Here is a 16,752-nt window from a genome sequence, read left to right as displayed (position 1 = left end):
ACTATTGGGTTGCCAGAAAGATTTACCTGATTTATGGTATGAATTTGATTATGGTTTGATGAACTGTAAAGTACTCTTGTTTTTCTCCTTTAGAACACAAAACGAATAAAAAGAAATGAGAGGCCATCATGCTTATGCATCAATATTATTATTTATTTATTTTTCATAAAATTAAACTTGATTATGGTTTCCCTTGCCCAAATTTCCCCAGATCTCTTCTGCAACTCTACACACCCAAGTTCAAGCTTTCTGTCCCTGTCTATTTTTCTCAAAAAAAAAAATGAAAATCAAAGTGAACAACAACAAAAAAAAGACAAAAGATAACAAAACAAAACAAACTGAAATAAAATGACCCTCCAAAATATATGAACTATTGTTTGTGTTGGCCCAGAAATATGGCTGATATATCCAGTGGCACTCAGCAGACAAAGCTGTTTTCCCTATCTCACAGTGATCAACTACAAATAGCTTGTAGTTCAGGGGGCTGGGATTTCAGCCTCTATTTGTAATGAAAGTTTTGCCTTGCGTGAGTCGAGTCTCTGCTGCCTCACTTTTCTCTATGTTCGCATGTGCATCAGCCCTATTTGGTCTGGGATCTTCTGCTCCTACATCATCATAAACACCTAAAGAACGTATCTACATTTCTTCATCTCCAGTTATTTTTCTGATGTGAGCCACCAAGAGAAAAAAAAAATGTCTGGATGGAAAGCAGAAGACAAAGAGAAGGGGCTCTAAATTACTAGTTTCAAGAGAACCAAAATGCCAGATACTGAGAACACCCAAGTATAAGTTAGAACAATGAGATAAGGAGCCAATGTCGCTCATTAAGGAAGAAGTCCATTTGTAGAGAAGTCACAAGTGACAGGAGGAGGAAGACTTATTTTTTTTTATTTTGTAGGAGAAAACCACCTCCACTTTTTGCCAATAATTTGATATATGAATGTTACAGATAATAGCAATAAATCTCTTCAAAGACAGCATTCCTAATACAATGTCATGCCACTACTGTTGTGAGTTCTCATGGTTGATAAGGCATTTGAGGAGACGGTATCTCTAAAAGAAGACCTAAGAACTCTAATGTGACCAAAACAAGTGTACACCCTCTGTGAACACTTCCTGGCCTGTATTATAAATTCTGTGAATTCCTAATAGACATTGTAAAACTTGCATTGCAAATTTTACCTAAAAGGTTTGTCTGAGCTTTCTGAGGGTTTGCTGCAGAAATTCAGTTTAACAGATACACTTCTTACCCCAGATGAACAGTATTTTCTTCCACTCCAGAGGAGTAAGCACAAATACTATGTGCAAAACCCACTTTTCTAAGAATGTATGAAAACATATGAGCACTACAAGTACATACATGCATATAGATAAAGAGAGAGTTTACCCATATATTCACAAATATACGTGCATATATTCACAATACCAGTGTCGTTAGTTACCATCACTGCTCCACCATACCCATGCTCTCCTCTTCCCTCTCCTCTCCCCTTTATACTTTCTTACCTCTCTCCCGCCTTGAACTGCCTCCAGTCGTTTCAAGCTTAAACCCTGAAAGAAAAAGTATACAATACATAATTATACACATGGAATTAACTAATAATCATAAAAACGCTATAGTAAGTAAAATTACTCAGGATTTAATGTCGATAAAGGAATTCCCCTCCCTACTGTTATAACTGTTTTCTACAGTAGAACAAGAAAATGCTAGTCCTTAATACACACTATTGTGGAAATTCTTTATGCCAGTTGTTTTGCGGTACTGGCCTTAAGATGTGGCTTCTTGTCTGTAGACATGCTCTCTTAAAGGGAGAGAGTGAAGTTGCATACACTGTCACTTTTGGGTTGTGAAGACCCAGTAAGGCTGCATGAAGCTGTGTATGGTAGGTTCCCACAACACACTATGCTTAAAACAAAGAATCGTTAATCTATATTTTAGCAAGATAATTGCAAAACATGCTTGTGACTCAAGATGGAAAATAGGGTTACTGATTGCTCATATCTCTATCTGTTTTCTATCTACCATCAATCTCTCCATCCATCCATCCATGCATCCACCCACCCCCACCATTATTATTTGTATCCATGTTCGTTGAATCAATGGAGAATGTAATAGAAGACTGATTTAATATCAAAACCAAATGCTTTGTTTAACACCTGAAGTTATCCTAATAGTGGTTGTTTCTCTTGGAGAAATGAAGTGAAAGTCACACCAATGCTACAGCACTCTTTTTTCACATTTTCTCATCCATCCTGACTCTTTCCTTTCTTTTTCCTTTTCCTCTTTGCTTTACAGTATGTATTTATTAAATGGTTCTCTGATTCATGCATTGCATTAGATATTGAAAAATACAAAAGAAAGTATATATATATATATATATATATATATATCCCCAAAGATCAAATGATTTGACCAAATATTTTTGACTGCCATCTTCCAGAATGCAGAAGGAAGACATAAAAAGAACTCTCTCCTAAAAAGTACTGACATACTCTTAAAATTCAGAATTCTTTTCCTTTTCACCATTTCCAAATAAATACACCCAAATGTACATACACACATATAATGTTTTTTATCACCAGTTATGTTTATATGTTCATCACAAGGCCATGATAAATTCCTGAAGTGCTGTGTGTGTGTGTGTGTATATACTAATTCTGAATTTATCATTATACTTTGTCCTCATATATGAAAACACTCAGACTGTATACAATAAAAAGATACACTATATACAATAAAAATATAATGTTATATATCATTAAAAATATACTGACAGAGCCTGGAGAGATAATTCAGCAACTAGTAGCATTGGCTGCTTTTTCAGACAACCTGAGTTCAAGTACTAGCTCCCATATAATGGCTCACAACTCTCCATATCTCCAGTTCCAGAGATTGAGATGTCCTCTTGAGGTCTCTTGTTTTCCTCTTGCTAGCTGTAGAAGCTCATTGTTTCCCAAAGTCCTTTTCTCCAAATGCTTTCGAATGCCTTCCTGAAGTCGATGTAACAGACATACAAGTCTTTTCTAAATAGCTTATACTTTTCTACAGTTTCCTCAAAGTAAATATCTGATCTATTGTGCTCCTGCTAGCTCTAAATCTACACTGGGTCTCTGCTAGGATTTCCTCTGTTCTACCCTTAATCCTTTGCAAGATAATGAAGGAGATCTTACTGCTGTGGCACAAAAAATTAAAACCCCTGCAGTTTGAGCAGTCCAGCTTGCCCTTCTTCTTGTGTATAGAAATTATGACTGAGTGTTCCATGGGAATGACTTCATGTCCCCATATCTCTTTGAAGAGTCTGAGTAGCGTATGGGAATGAATGACGGCAGAGACCCGAAGACAGCACTGCTTGGAGGAGTGAACGGGATAAGGCAAAGAGGAAGGCCCAAAACCCACTACATAGACAGCATAATGGAAGACAGTGGAACTCGGTCTGCCTAGGATACAAATAACTAGAGAACTACCATAAGCAGGCTGTCCATACATGCTTAAGCATTGCTGGAGCATAAATGAAATGATAATTGTGGTCTCTATGGGCACCAGGCACCAACATGATGCACTGACACACATTCAACCAAAATACACATATGTGCATACTTTTTTAAAGAAATTAGAAACTAACAAAAAATAGAAACATAGATACAAATTTATATTTACAAATTTGAAACCTATATTTTTTTAATTTCTCTAGCTAACTTAAAAGAGTAGAAAAGCACAAACAAAATTAAGAAGTTCTATTTAAGTCAGAGTATTTCTCTATTTCTGATGAGAATATGAAGGCTGCATTATCTCCAATATATCCAGTAAAAAGATGAATTTGGGAAAGCAATATGTTTTACTTAAATATCCTAGCTATATTTTTCATAATTTAAGAAAATCCTTTAACTCATTACTGCTTTGTTAGTTAATAAGCATGTTATAATAGTTTAAATATCTCATATTTACAAAGAGATTAAACTATTGGGTTATTCCTTTGGGTATCAGCATTTATAGTTAGAAGATTATGTAGTGATGTTTTTGACAAATCATTTGCTCATATCTAAAATTCCATCATTGAATTATTCTAGTAAAGCTGTGGAAGAAAGTATCACTTAAGCCCTTCTGCTTCACAGAGTACACGTTTCTGTTGACTTTTCAAAAGATTCTAGAATCCACTGACAGAGCATGTGTAACTGACTTTTCTAATGCCTTCTCAACAGAGATGTGTCTCCATTCACAGAGCACAGTGTGAAAAGTTTGGATTCCAAGGAAATTTCCAGAAGAAAAAATGTAGAGCCAAACAGCATTTCTCAAACATGGAAGATATAGATAAAAACACTCTGAAGTGGATTCATTTGCACATTTTAGTGACCTGAAGCAGTATGCAGGGGCATGTTTGAATTTGGGATGATGTAATTTTAATCCCTAGTTGGCAAATTCTTTGCCTGTCCTCCAATATATGTAACAGTGTCTCTCAACATAATCTTTGAATTTTAAGTTGTTGAACATTGTAACTCGTACATCTGCTCCTCTTGAAGGTGAAATGAGACATGAACTGTGGACAGAAGAAGACAGGGCTTCCTTCTATTTCTGTCCATCTTCCAGCTCATCTTCTCTTCTCCCATCTCATGATCATTACTGCACGTGTGTTTAAACAGAAGACCAGTTTGAGTAAAATACTTGTGTTTTCCTTGCATTTGGAGAATGCAAATTATATAGGAAGCATTCATGAACAGACAAGGAGACAGGTCACATTAATTACTTGAATTTAAATTACTTTGGCACAGTTTTTTCTCATAGTACACTTTAATAACTATCTTTTGAGAGACTTTTTAAAATAATTTTTGTAATATAATATGTCTTTTACTTTTCTTCAAACAATCTTTCTGTTCTTTATCCTTCTGAATACCTTTTTCAGGGTTTAATTTAACTGTTTTTTGTTCTACCTGCCACTAACACCCTATTTTGTCAAATAGTTTCCCCACCTTGGTTCCTCATTTTGCATACTTTCTGTGGTGATATCTGTAAGTTTATTGGCCTTATTTCCTATATTATCTAAATTTTGGCAGTGTGAAAACAGATTTATTTTATGTTTTTATATATAATTGTTATTACCATGAGTTCTTTCCCTTCCTCCAACACTTCACTATTTTTTTAAATTATTATTTTATTACTTTTAAAAACACCATTTCAAATTTCCCTCCCTCCCCTCCTCCTATGCCCTCCACATATCCTCACCCACTACTCCTCCCTCCAATCCTAAGAGAGGACAAGGCACCCTGGCCCATGACAAGTCTAGGGTTGAGCAAGGTATATAACCAAAGAGAACAGGATCCCAAAGAGCCAGTACATACAATAGAGACAAATTCCAGTGCCACTGACAGTGGCTCATCAGTCTGCCCCAACTGTCAACCACATTCAACTTGATTGATCCCATGCTGGTTTACTCCCAGTACAGTTGGAGTTAGTGAGCTCCCATTAGCTCAGGCAAACTGTCTCAGTGAGTGAACCCCTCATGGTCTTGACCTCCTTGCTCATATTCTCACTCCTTCCACTTGTCAACTGGACTTTGGGAGCTCAGTGCAGTACTCCAATGTGGTTCTCTGCCTCTTTTTCCTTCTGTTGTTGGAAAAAAAAGTTCTATGGTGATATTTAAGATAAATATCAGTCTGACTATAGGGCAAATCCAATTCAGACACCCTCTCCTCTATTGCTTAGGGTCTTAGCTGGGGTCATCCTTGTGGATTACTGGGCATTTTTCTAGAGCTAGGTTTCTTGCTAACCCCGTAATAGCTCCCTCAATCAAGATATCTCTTTCCTTGCTCTCATATATGTACTTTTCCATCTCTACTATCCCATTCCCTCAAGTTTTCTTCAACCCTCCCCTTCTCCCCTTCCTTTTACCCCCTGCCCCCATGCTCCCAATTTTGTCAGGTGATCTTCTCTGTTTCTGGTTCCCAGGTGGGTCTATATATAATTTTCTTTGTGTTCATTTTATTACTTAGCTTCTCTAGGATCATGAACTATAGGCTTAATGTCCTTTGTTTATGGCTAATATACACTTATGAGTGAGTACATGCCAGTATTTCATTAAATGCTAAAAAGACATTTGACAAAATCCAACACACCTTCATAATAAAGGTCTTAATGAAATTAGGGCTATACGGATCGTATCTAAATATAATAAAAGCAATAGCAGCAAGCCAATAGCTAACATCAAATTAAATGGAGAGAAACTCAAAGCGATTCCACTAAAATCAGGAACAAGACAAGGCTGTCCACTCTCTCCATACCTCTTCAACATAGTTCTTAAAGTTTTAGCAATAGGAATAAGACAACATAAGGATATCAAGGGGATTCAAAATGGAAAGGAAGAAGTCAGACTTTCATTATTTGCAGATGATATGATAGTGTATATAAGTGACCCCAAAAACTCTACCATAGAACTTCTATGCTGATAAATACCTTCAGTGATATGGCAGGATACAAGATCAACTCTAAAAAATCAGTAATCCTCCTATACACAAAAGATAAAGAAGCTGAGAGTGAAATCAGAGAAACATCATCTTTTCAATAGTCACAAATAACTTAAAATATCTTGGGGTAAACCTAACCAAGGAAGTGAAAGGCCTATTTGACAAGAATTTTAAGTCTTCGTAGAAATAAATTGAAGAAAACACCAGAAAATGAAAAAATCTCCTATTCTCTTGTATAGGAAGGATCAACAGAATAAAAATGGCAATCCTACCAAAGGCAATCAATAGGCAATGCAATCCCCATCAAAATCCCAACACAATTCTTCACAGACCTCGAAAGAACAATATTCAACTTCATATGGACAAAAAACCCAGGATAGCCAAAACAATCCTATACAATAAAGGAACTTCCAGAGGCATTAACATCCCTGACATTAATCTTTATTACAGAGCTACTGTAATCAAAACAGCTTGGTATTGGCATAAAAACAGAAACGTGATGGAGGAGAGTCATTTGTCTCCGTGTTACTTTCATTGTTTAATAAAGAAACTGCCTTGGCCTTTTGATAGGCCAGCCCTTAGGTAGGTGGAGTAGACAGAACAGAATGCTGGGAAGAAGGGAAGTGAGGCAGACACCATAGCTCTCTTCTCCAAGATGGACACAGGTTAAGATCTTTCCTGGTAAGCCACCACCTCATGGTGCTATACACATTAATAGAAATGGGTTAATCAAGATGTGAGAGTTAGCCAGTAAGAGGCTAGAGCTAATGGACCAAGGCAGTGTTTAAAAGAATACAGTTTCCATGTAATTATTTTGGGTAAAGCTAGTCAGGAGCCGGGTGGCGGGAAGCAGCCCACTGCTCCCACCAGTACAAATGGAGCCCATTTTGTGCTCCAATGTGATGGACTAAATCCACTTAAGAATCTGAGAGGGCTTAAATAGGAGAGAGAGAGAGAGAGAGAGAGAGAGAGAGAGAGATTAACACAGCTTTTTTTTCTGCTTGTTAGAGCATGCTGCAGAGAAATTTTCCTGACTCAGCAGGCTTAGCAGGAAAAAAAAACTGCACGGGTTTAAAACACAGCTTCCTGGGCTGTGCTGCCAGCACAAACACCAGCTATAAAGCATGTTAATGGCTTTTGTGGGACTGAGTGTTTGTGTTGCTGCTTGGGATCGGGAAGAAAGTACTCTAAGAACATGCCAATGGCTCAGTGCTCCCTGCCTGCACCTGGGCAGATGGTGAAATCAGGCTTAAGGAAGGTGGGAGAGCATGGCGGATTTCTGCCACCATACTAAGAGATGTTTCCAGGCTGCGCAGTGCTCTGTGTGTCAGATTTGGCTGTAACTTGGATGAAAAGAGTTTTTGTGCCGCACATTCAGTCTCAGAGTTAAAGTGCTGAGTGCAGCTCCTCCCTGGTGGCCCCAGAGCTAGTAGAAAATGGTAATCCTCCATTTTGAAATTGGAGAGAGGTGGAGCCAACATCCAGAGCAGCCCGCCACTCTGCAGCTCAGAAACACAACTGATTAAGTCACAAGTGGCTCCCCAATATTGGACTGGGCATGACAAACCTGCAGCACCTCTTTTTGACCTAGGAATGTCACAGCTTAGATTTTTAAGCACTTAGCAATTTAAAGGCGCAAATCAAAAGTGTTCCTGAACAGTAAAAATTTACAGATTCACAATAGGACAGATTCAGATATAAAAGACCTCTAAATGGATAACAATGTTGGATGAGAGTATGTAGCCTTGGGAGAGAGAAGAAAAAGAATATAGAGAATAATGTTAATGCCTTAAAAAAGGGTAAAGTCTTAAAAGAGACAGAGTACAGATAGTTATAGATTAAAAGAAATAAATAAAAATAAGCCACGTAAAAATGGAAAATTCTCAGAAAGCCTGGATTCTGTGTATTATTGTGTTTTCTTTAAAATTGTTGACTGTGAAGGAGCTAAATACAGAGAGACATTTCATTGTATGGGCTGCCAAGCTAAACCAGAATGGATATCATAAGGGTATTATGACTTCAGAATTTGGGTCTAAGGATATGATGCTTTCAAAAAGAGGGTCTTGAGAGAGAATGAGACCCTGTGGATTGCTTCTATCCCAATATAGTATGATAGACCTCGCCCTCCTAAAAGGTTGCTGTGAACACCTTCAAAAAATTACTTCACTCAACTGCCAACTGAGATGAACTTGGCACACAGGTTACATCATGAAAGATTTGATTAGCAGTACCCCTATACAGCAGGAGAGAAATAACTATGTCCATATTCCCAAACATTGTTTATAAATGTTCTTTTACATTTAAAGGGGGAAATGATATAGATATGAATAATTTACATTGGTATTTATTTTTTGTTTAATTTTGTTATATGTATATGTATTTCTGATTTTGATTAAGGTATTGTGATTGTGTAGTTCATTTAAAAATGTAATTTATAAATAGAGGTTGTTAATCGATAATCACTAATAATAATCAAGCTTGTAGTCATGTTAGTTAGATTTTCTAGATGTGCATAAATATATTTCAGATAGACATTCTTCGTATCTTTCAAAGACGACATAATATGGCATTTAATGTTTACATACCTTAGGGCTTTTCATGACAATGAGACATGTCTGCTCCTGGCAGCACCAATCTACTTCAAGAAGAAGATGGGTATCAAAGAGGCTCCTTATGGAGTTGGTTAGACATTTGGGCAAGAAACTGCTCTTGCCTGGACTGATGCATAAACTGGACACAAAGAACCCTCAGAAAGAGGACTGCTGAACTTGCATAGAGGTGAGATGGTCTTTCGGGGTTCCTGACTCATGAAAGAGTCTGCAAGACATTCTGCAGGACACAGCAGATAGTGACTGAACTGCCTTTGGAATTTCCTGCTTCATGGAAATGTCTCTGGATACTATGGGCCTGTTGGCTGAAGATGGATGCCCCAACGGTACAGAGGAACTTTGGGTGACTGTCCAGGCAGCGAGATGTCTCTGTCATTTCTAGAGCTTGGAAGTTGCTTATTTCTTGCTTACTGACGTAATATTGTATCCTTCTAGCATCTTTGATGAAATTGAAGAATCGTTAGTTATAGTTATAGTTTTCCTTAGTTATGATAAAAGATAAAATAATTATAAATATTGTAACTGTAATTCTTGCTTGATAACTGTTTTTTATATGTAATTTTGCTATGTTAAAGTTAAAGCCTTTCTTTTTTGTTTAAACAGAAAAAGGGGAAATGATGGAGGAGGGTTATTTGTCTATGTGTTACTTTCATTGGTTAATAAAGAAACTGCCTTGGCCTTTTGATAGGCCAGCCCTTAGGTGGGTGGAGTAGACAGAACAGAATGCTGGGAAGAAGGGAAGTGAAGCAGATGCCATAACTGTCCTCTCCGAGGTGGACACAGGTTAAGATCTTACCTGGTAAGCCACCACCTCGTGGTGCTACACAGATTATTAGAAATGGGTTAATCAAGATGTGAGAGTTAGCCAGTAAGAGGCTAGAGCTAATGGACCAAGGCAGTGTTTAAAAGAATACAGTTTCTTTGTAATTATTTTGGGTAAAGCTAGTCTGGAGTTGGGCAGTAGGAAGCGGCCCGCCGCTCTGACCACTACAGAAATGCTTACCAATGGAATTGAAGACCGTCCCAAATTTTAAAAATAATTACTTGATTGTTTTGTCATTTGTCTTTCCCAGATCTCTGTCTATGGACTGAATTTTACAACTGGTTATAAATCTCACTTATCCATTTTCTTTTCTCCAGTAATTGATGCTCTTTGACAAATACTGTAAATTTTATAATTGCTATATTATCTCTCCATAGAGCTAGAATTACCTCTTGCAGACTTTCAAGTTCTCATGGTTCAGACTAATTCCTCTGTGGAATGATGAAAGTAAAGGAAAAAAAACTAATTAGCTTTCAGTGTTATTTTCTGTCATTCTTAAACTTCAGCCCTGCACTCTCCACTTGATATTCAGGAGCTCATAGATGTTACAGGGCCCTAGCTGAGAGGAACTCTGGACATCAAAAGTGCTGGTAACACCAGCACTTATAATACTCCAGCAACCAGTTTCCTTGCAGTTGTTCTGCTCCGGGGGTAATGCTAGATCATATATCTGGAGAATCTCAGTCAAAGACTCTACTGCCAACACCAGTCATTCACATTACCTTCAATTAGCTTAGAAGGGACATTTAAGACAAGTGGTGATTTAATATCTAGGATATCCAATCTCCTTGCTTGCCATCTACCTACCACACAAGAGAAAACTTTACATTCCTTGTGAGTTTTATTATTCCCACTGAATCACAATGAATTCATTCAGAAGAAAATTAATATATTTTTACTATATTCTCTAAGACAGTTGGGCTTTCAGAAAAACAAATAAAAACATCAGTAGTCAAATTATTGATTTGTATATATTCAAATTTGTGTGCATAGTACCTTAAAACTAATATAAACAGAGAAATTTAATTGATTTGAAATACGCTTCAATATTCTTCAAGATTATAAATATAATATCTATCTAGCGTGTCTAAAGTAAATTATACTTTAAAATTCTCTGGGGAATGTGACAAGGGAAACATATTTCCCACACCCTATGCATTTTCTCACTAGATAGTATAAACTCTTTGCATTGATCAAAATTAATCACCCAAGACCAAACCAAAATGTTATAAATTGTAGGCAGAGAGAAGAATTACCCTGAAGCAAATGTTCTGCAGTATGCTAAATTAAGGTGGTTTAGCAAGGCATAAGTAGAAAAAGCTATTAACTGGGGGGAAAAGGACTTCTTACCCATATCTCCACTGTACTCAGATGTTTGTGTCTGCACTCCTGCAACTATGTGGGTACGAGGTCAATTGGGTGGGTGGGTTGGATAGCTGGATAGGTGCGTGATGTCAGCTGCATCAGAAAACTGGGTCTGTGAGACACCATCTCCTTCTTTATGGTCAGAATCCTCTTGAACTTGCTCTCATGCTAATGTAGATTTCATCAGCTCTGCCAAACCCCAACATACTATCCAGAATCTGTGATTTGTTAGGGTATTTTTTGATATAGAAATATACAGCGTGGGTGTGTGGAATACACATTTTATTCCTAGCAGTGAAGATATTACTATGGGACAATTTTTTAGACTTATAAAGTTATGATTTAACTGAATGAAGTCAAAATTTATTATTTAAAAGCTTATAATGCCTTGTGACTTTTTAACATTTAGCCTCAGTGACAAGGCACAGAAGAGAAACAGGGGCACTGTAAATAGCTTGGGGTTCAATAGCTCCATTTACCAGAGAAAGAAACTTGCAGCCAGGTACTTGATTTATATTAAGTGGCAACTTCAGAATTTGAATCCCGGGCATTGGGGTTCAGATTCATAATTATCTTTGTCCAACAAAAATTTGCTAATATATCTATCATCGATCTTGCCTGAAAAGTTGTGTGCTTTGTGTGTGAATGCTTTGGGAGCATTCCTGGACCACATATTCCAATTTCTGCAGCTTTGAAATTTGTAATTTTAGGCTTAATTGAGATAATCTACATGAAACACAGCACCATACCCAGCAAGCAACTATCTACAGTGTGTCTTGAGCTTCATTTCTAGTTTGAGATCCCAGTGTTCTTGGCATTGTACAAACGAAGGAGTAACTCCACTACAGTTTTTAAAATAACCATTTTTTTGTGTATTTTCTGTACAACAGTTTACTGACCTAGTGTCCCAGCTTGATTCATTCTATTCTTACAATCAATTTGTAGAAGGCTAAACAAAATGACCTTTTACTAAATCTATTCTCCTTTCATCTTTTATTTATTTTTATTGAGATCTACATTTTTCTCTACCCCCCTCCCTGTCTCCTCTCCCTCCCTTCAACCCTCTCCTAAAGTCCCCCATGCTCCCAATTTACTCAGGAAAGCTTGTCTTTTTCTACTATCCATGTAGATTAGATCCATGTATGTCTCTCTTAGCATCCTCATTGTTGTCTGTGTTCTCTAGGATTATGATTTGTAAGCTGGTTTTCTTTGCTTTATGTTTAAAAACAATTCATGAGTGAGTACATGTGATAATTGTATTTCTGGGTCTGGGTTACCTCACTCAAAATAATGTTTTCTAGCTCCATCCATTTTCCTGCAAAATTCAAGATGTCATTTTTTTCTGCTGTGTAGTACTCCATTGTGTAAATGTACCGCATTTTCCTTATCCATCTATTCTCTTTTTGAACTATCATTTTTAGAATAAAAGCCACATTGCTTTGTACATTCATATTGTTCATCTCACTTCTCAACTGTGGTACATGGACCAGAAGAATCACAGGTGTCCATTGCCTGCCTCCTTACACCTTAGTGAAACACTTCTTCAATAGAGATTTGGTATTTGCATAAAAGGGTACATTCTTGAAGGATGGTGGCAGTAATTAACCCTCTGTCTTGCTTTGCCTATCATGAAAGTTCAAAGATGTCACATTTACTTCAGTTTAGGTTGGGTCCATGGGTTTCCCTAAGAGTCTTCCTATAGCTAACACTGAGCACCATGGCTTGTCAATTAAGATAATGGAAGTACTCAAGGGATTAGATAATTCCAACAAAGCCTAATACCTTAACTGTCCATTTTGGTGATTCTCTGAAGTCAAGCCTTTGAAACTTTGGATGTCAGTATTTTTCTCTATTGATTCACTAGTAGGCTTTGCATTTAGAGTTAATTTTAAATTACTTTTCTGGGAAAAACTTTACACTCACAAGTGATGGAGGAAGGTCATTGGTTAATTAATAAAGAAACTGCTTGGCCCTGATAGGTTAGAACATAGGTGGGTGGAGTAAACAGAACAGAATGCTGGGAGGAAGAGAAAGTGAGCTCAGTCTCGATAGCTCTCCTCCCTGGGGCAGACACAATGAAGCTCCGACCCAAGATGGATGTAGGCTAGCATCTTCCAGGTAAGTGCACCTTGGGATGCTACATACATTATTAGAAATTGGCTAGTCTTGGGCAAGAGTTAGCCAAGAAGAGGCTAGATATAATGGGCCAAGCAGTGTTTAAAAGAATACAATTTGTGTGTTGTTATTTCAGGGCATAAGCTAGCCAGGCAACTGGGAGCTGGCGGCAGGAACACAGCCTGCAGCTCCCTCAAAACACAAGAAAATTTATAACTTAATCCTTATTTGATATTTATTTCCTAAGTGTCAGTACTAAGATACATGATGTGTCTTGTATTTGTTGAATTAACTTAGGAACTCATAACATTTCTTGTGGTTGCTTACCCTAACAAAAAACTCAAGAAATTACTCTTATATCTAATCTCTAGTCTTTCTTTAAGATAAAAGGCATAGTTAAAATGCTTTCTTGCAGTCAATTTACTTGATCTTTCCTTATATAATGTTAAGAATGTAAGTCTTAGAGAAATTTCAAAAGTATGTGCTTAATTGTTTAAACAGCTCATCACTTGATTCAAAAGTTATCTAAAGACAAAAATCACTCAAGCTCCAACACTTTTAAAATTATTTCTCTTTCTGTCCTTCTTTCAATGTTAGCCATGCTACACACATGTGGACCAGTGCCTGAAATCTGCAATCTAGACTGAACTCTTCAAATTGTTCTTCATCTCCTGTTTCAGAAACAGAGATGTCATTATTCTCAGCCCCTTCATCAGTTCAGTATTAAGTTATGTCATTTTTAAGACAGAAAGCACACAGTCTTTGAAACCTCCACACTTTTCTAAATGAACACAATTGTAAATGGCAAAGATTGATTTCTGACTCCAGAGCAGCTTCCTAAACTGAGGCATCAATCCTTACATTAGATTACAAAGATTACATAAGAGTGTGTGGGCCGTGAAACATGTGGCAACAACAAGATGGGCCTGAGAGTGCAATGATCAAACATTTAATAAAATCACGCATGGAATGAAGGCAAGGTTTGCCCTGCAGCAGCCTCTCACGCAATTGCTTGTTCACTAAAGCTTTGGTTGTAAACATGTGCACGTTTATTCAATGAATGATGTCATACCACACAATGTCAATGCATGCTTCCTGAAAAACATGGGCTCAGACTTAGGGATATCATATAATAAATACTTCAGTGTTTGTCATGGTTGTACAAAGAGTTCTGCATTTGTAGAAACAAAATGAATTAGTTGTGGCAATAAGTTTAACATTGCCCATTATCATGCCTTGGCATGTATGTAGCAAACTAGACTATATTTGAGCTATGTTTGATTTTTTAAATTGCTGTTAGTGTCTTTGATTTAAATTTTATTATATAATATGTTTGTCTGGAGTCATGCAGCCTAGTGTCACATCAGCATGTGATTACCTGTCCAATGGGTTAACATGGGATCGGTATAAGACTATCTGTTCCTGGGTTTCCATGGGGCAAAGCACCTGTAAAAATGGACTCTCACTTAACAAGAACAAGTAGTAGATGGAACAGTGTAGGAATTTGCAAAATTTGTGCACTTTGCAGGCTCTTTTCTCTCTCAATATACTGGCAATTCTTAGGGTGGTTTTAGTTTTCCTTTGTCAGTCACACATGCAACAGTTGTGATTTTCTCTGGAAATTCTGTTCCTTTTCAAATATTTTCCCCTAAGATTCACAGGGGGCTAATGTTTCTCATATCTCTTGTCTGGAATTACTAACTGCAACTCCTAATCCTGGGAGCTTTTCTAACTCGAGAGACTTAGGTACATACAAGAAAACACTCGGAACACTAACCATGTCTCACAGTTCTGGACAGAAGAGAAGGGCATACAAACACACAATAGGGAAAAAGCTTTAGGAATACACATACTGCCAACTGTTGAGAGTAACTTCCCTGGACACCAATAATGTGAAATCAACGATAATATTTAGTATATTATGATGAGAAAAATGCAATGTAAAATATGGAATGGAAAGATTCATCTTTAGCATACACAGGACCTTGTATTAGTGGAAGACGTATGATATAGTGGTATGGGAAAAGAATGTTTTGTCAAGGTCTGCTTTTAAAGAGAGATTGAGACTTAGAATCTTCTTGTTGAAAAAGAAAGTGTATAAAAATATATCTTGCAGACATGAAAGAATTATTGTTTGGGTTTGAATATTGTTGTCCTTACTCTCTTGTACTCATGTCTAATACTTTTTAACTATGTAAGCACAAGTAGCTGAGAGTTGACAAATGTGCTGTGATAGCAGGATGTGTCTGATTCGATATTTAGTTAAGCCTGCAAAAATGCTGAAATTTATGTCTAGAAAAGGGTTATGCAGGGGGTGGGGAGTTGTATTGGAGAAGCATAAAGGGGACATTTATAATTATCACAATGCATTCATTAAATTGTGATGCATATCTTAACGTCAAAAATAGAAGCCTATAATAAAATGATTCTTGAAAACCTCATAAGAAAAAGACTCTGCTTAAGTATGAATAAATACAGCATGAGATACTCAGGGCCATATGAGTACAATCCACTTGGTGGTCAGAAGTTTACCTTGCACTGACACCCTTTCCCTATCTCAGGACCTGAACCCAAACTGAGGTTGCACACCATTAGTTTATTGTTAAATTAATTTTGTTTTAATATTGAAAAAAAACTACACTAATTTTTGAATGTCTTTTAAAACAGGTCTGCCATTTTATGCTCCATAGTCATGTGAAGTGATATTTGCAATATTGACAATGACAGTATCAAAATGATGATAAACTCTAAAACACATGTAAGATATTCCACATCTTCTTCAGATTCAAAAGTCCAGCCAAAATTGATTTCTTTATGAAAAATTAAATAAACAGTCTATCTCATCAGTCTGCAAATTTGCATTAATCTTTCCAAAAGTATAAAACTATAGGTAGGTCAAGCGCTTAAAAAAATAGATTTCTTTTTTTTTTCTTTCTTTCTAACCTCGCTTTTTTTTATTGAGAAAAGGAAAAAAAAAGTTTCCGCCTCCTCCCAGCCTCCCATTTCCCTCCCCTTCCTCCCACCCCCCCCCCCCTCCCCCACTCCTTTCCCCCTCCCCTCTCCAGTCCAAAGAGCAGTCAGGGTTCCCTGCCCTGTGGAAAGTCCAAGGTCCTACCCCCTCCGTCCATGTCTAGGAAGGTGAACGTCCAAACTGGCTAGGCTCCCACAAAGCCAGAACATGAAGTAGGAACAAAACCCATGCCATTGTCCTTGGCTTCTCATCAGCCCTCATTTTCCGCCATGTTCAGAGAGTCTTGTTTTATCCCATGATTTTTCAGTCACAGTCCAGCTGGCCTTGGTTAGCTCCCAATAGATCAGCCGCACTGTCTCAGTGGATGGGTGCACCTCTCGTGGTCCTGACTTCCATGCTCTTGTTCTCCCTCC

At 37.3% G+C, this 16,752-nt stretch overlaps 1 protein-coding gene across 2 annotated transcripts in view; it reads right to left on the bottom strand.

Annotated features, from left to right (window-relative positions):
• The window catches only part of Ccser1 (coiled-coil serine rich protein 1), a 1,153,064-nt gene that overhangs the window by 377,929 nt on the left and 758,383 nt on the right, over nt 1-16,752 (bottom strand). For both annotated transcript variants that reach the window (XM_050162333.1, XM_050162332.1), the window contains one exon: nt 1,507-1,551. In XM_050162333.1, coding sequence (XP_050018290.1) covers nt 1,507-1,551 — 45 coding nt within the window. The remainder of the gene's footprint in view (nt 1-1,506; nt 1,552-16,752) is intronic.

The sequence above is a fragment of the Alexandromys fortis genome, unplaced genomic scaffold (assembly GCF_014885135.2).
Source record: "Alexandromys fortis isolate MF-2015 unplaced genomic scaffold, M_Fortis_MF-2015_v1.1 scaffold_117, whole genome shotgun sequence".
Taxonomy (NCBI): Eukaryota; Metazoa; Chordata; class Mammalia; order Rodentia; family Cricetidae; genus Alexandromys; species Alexandromys fortis.
This window is presented reverse-complemented; position numbering and strand designations above follow the sequence as displayed.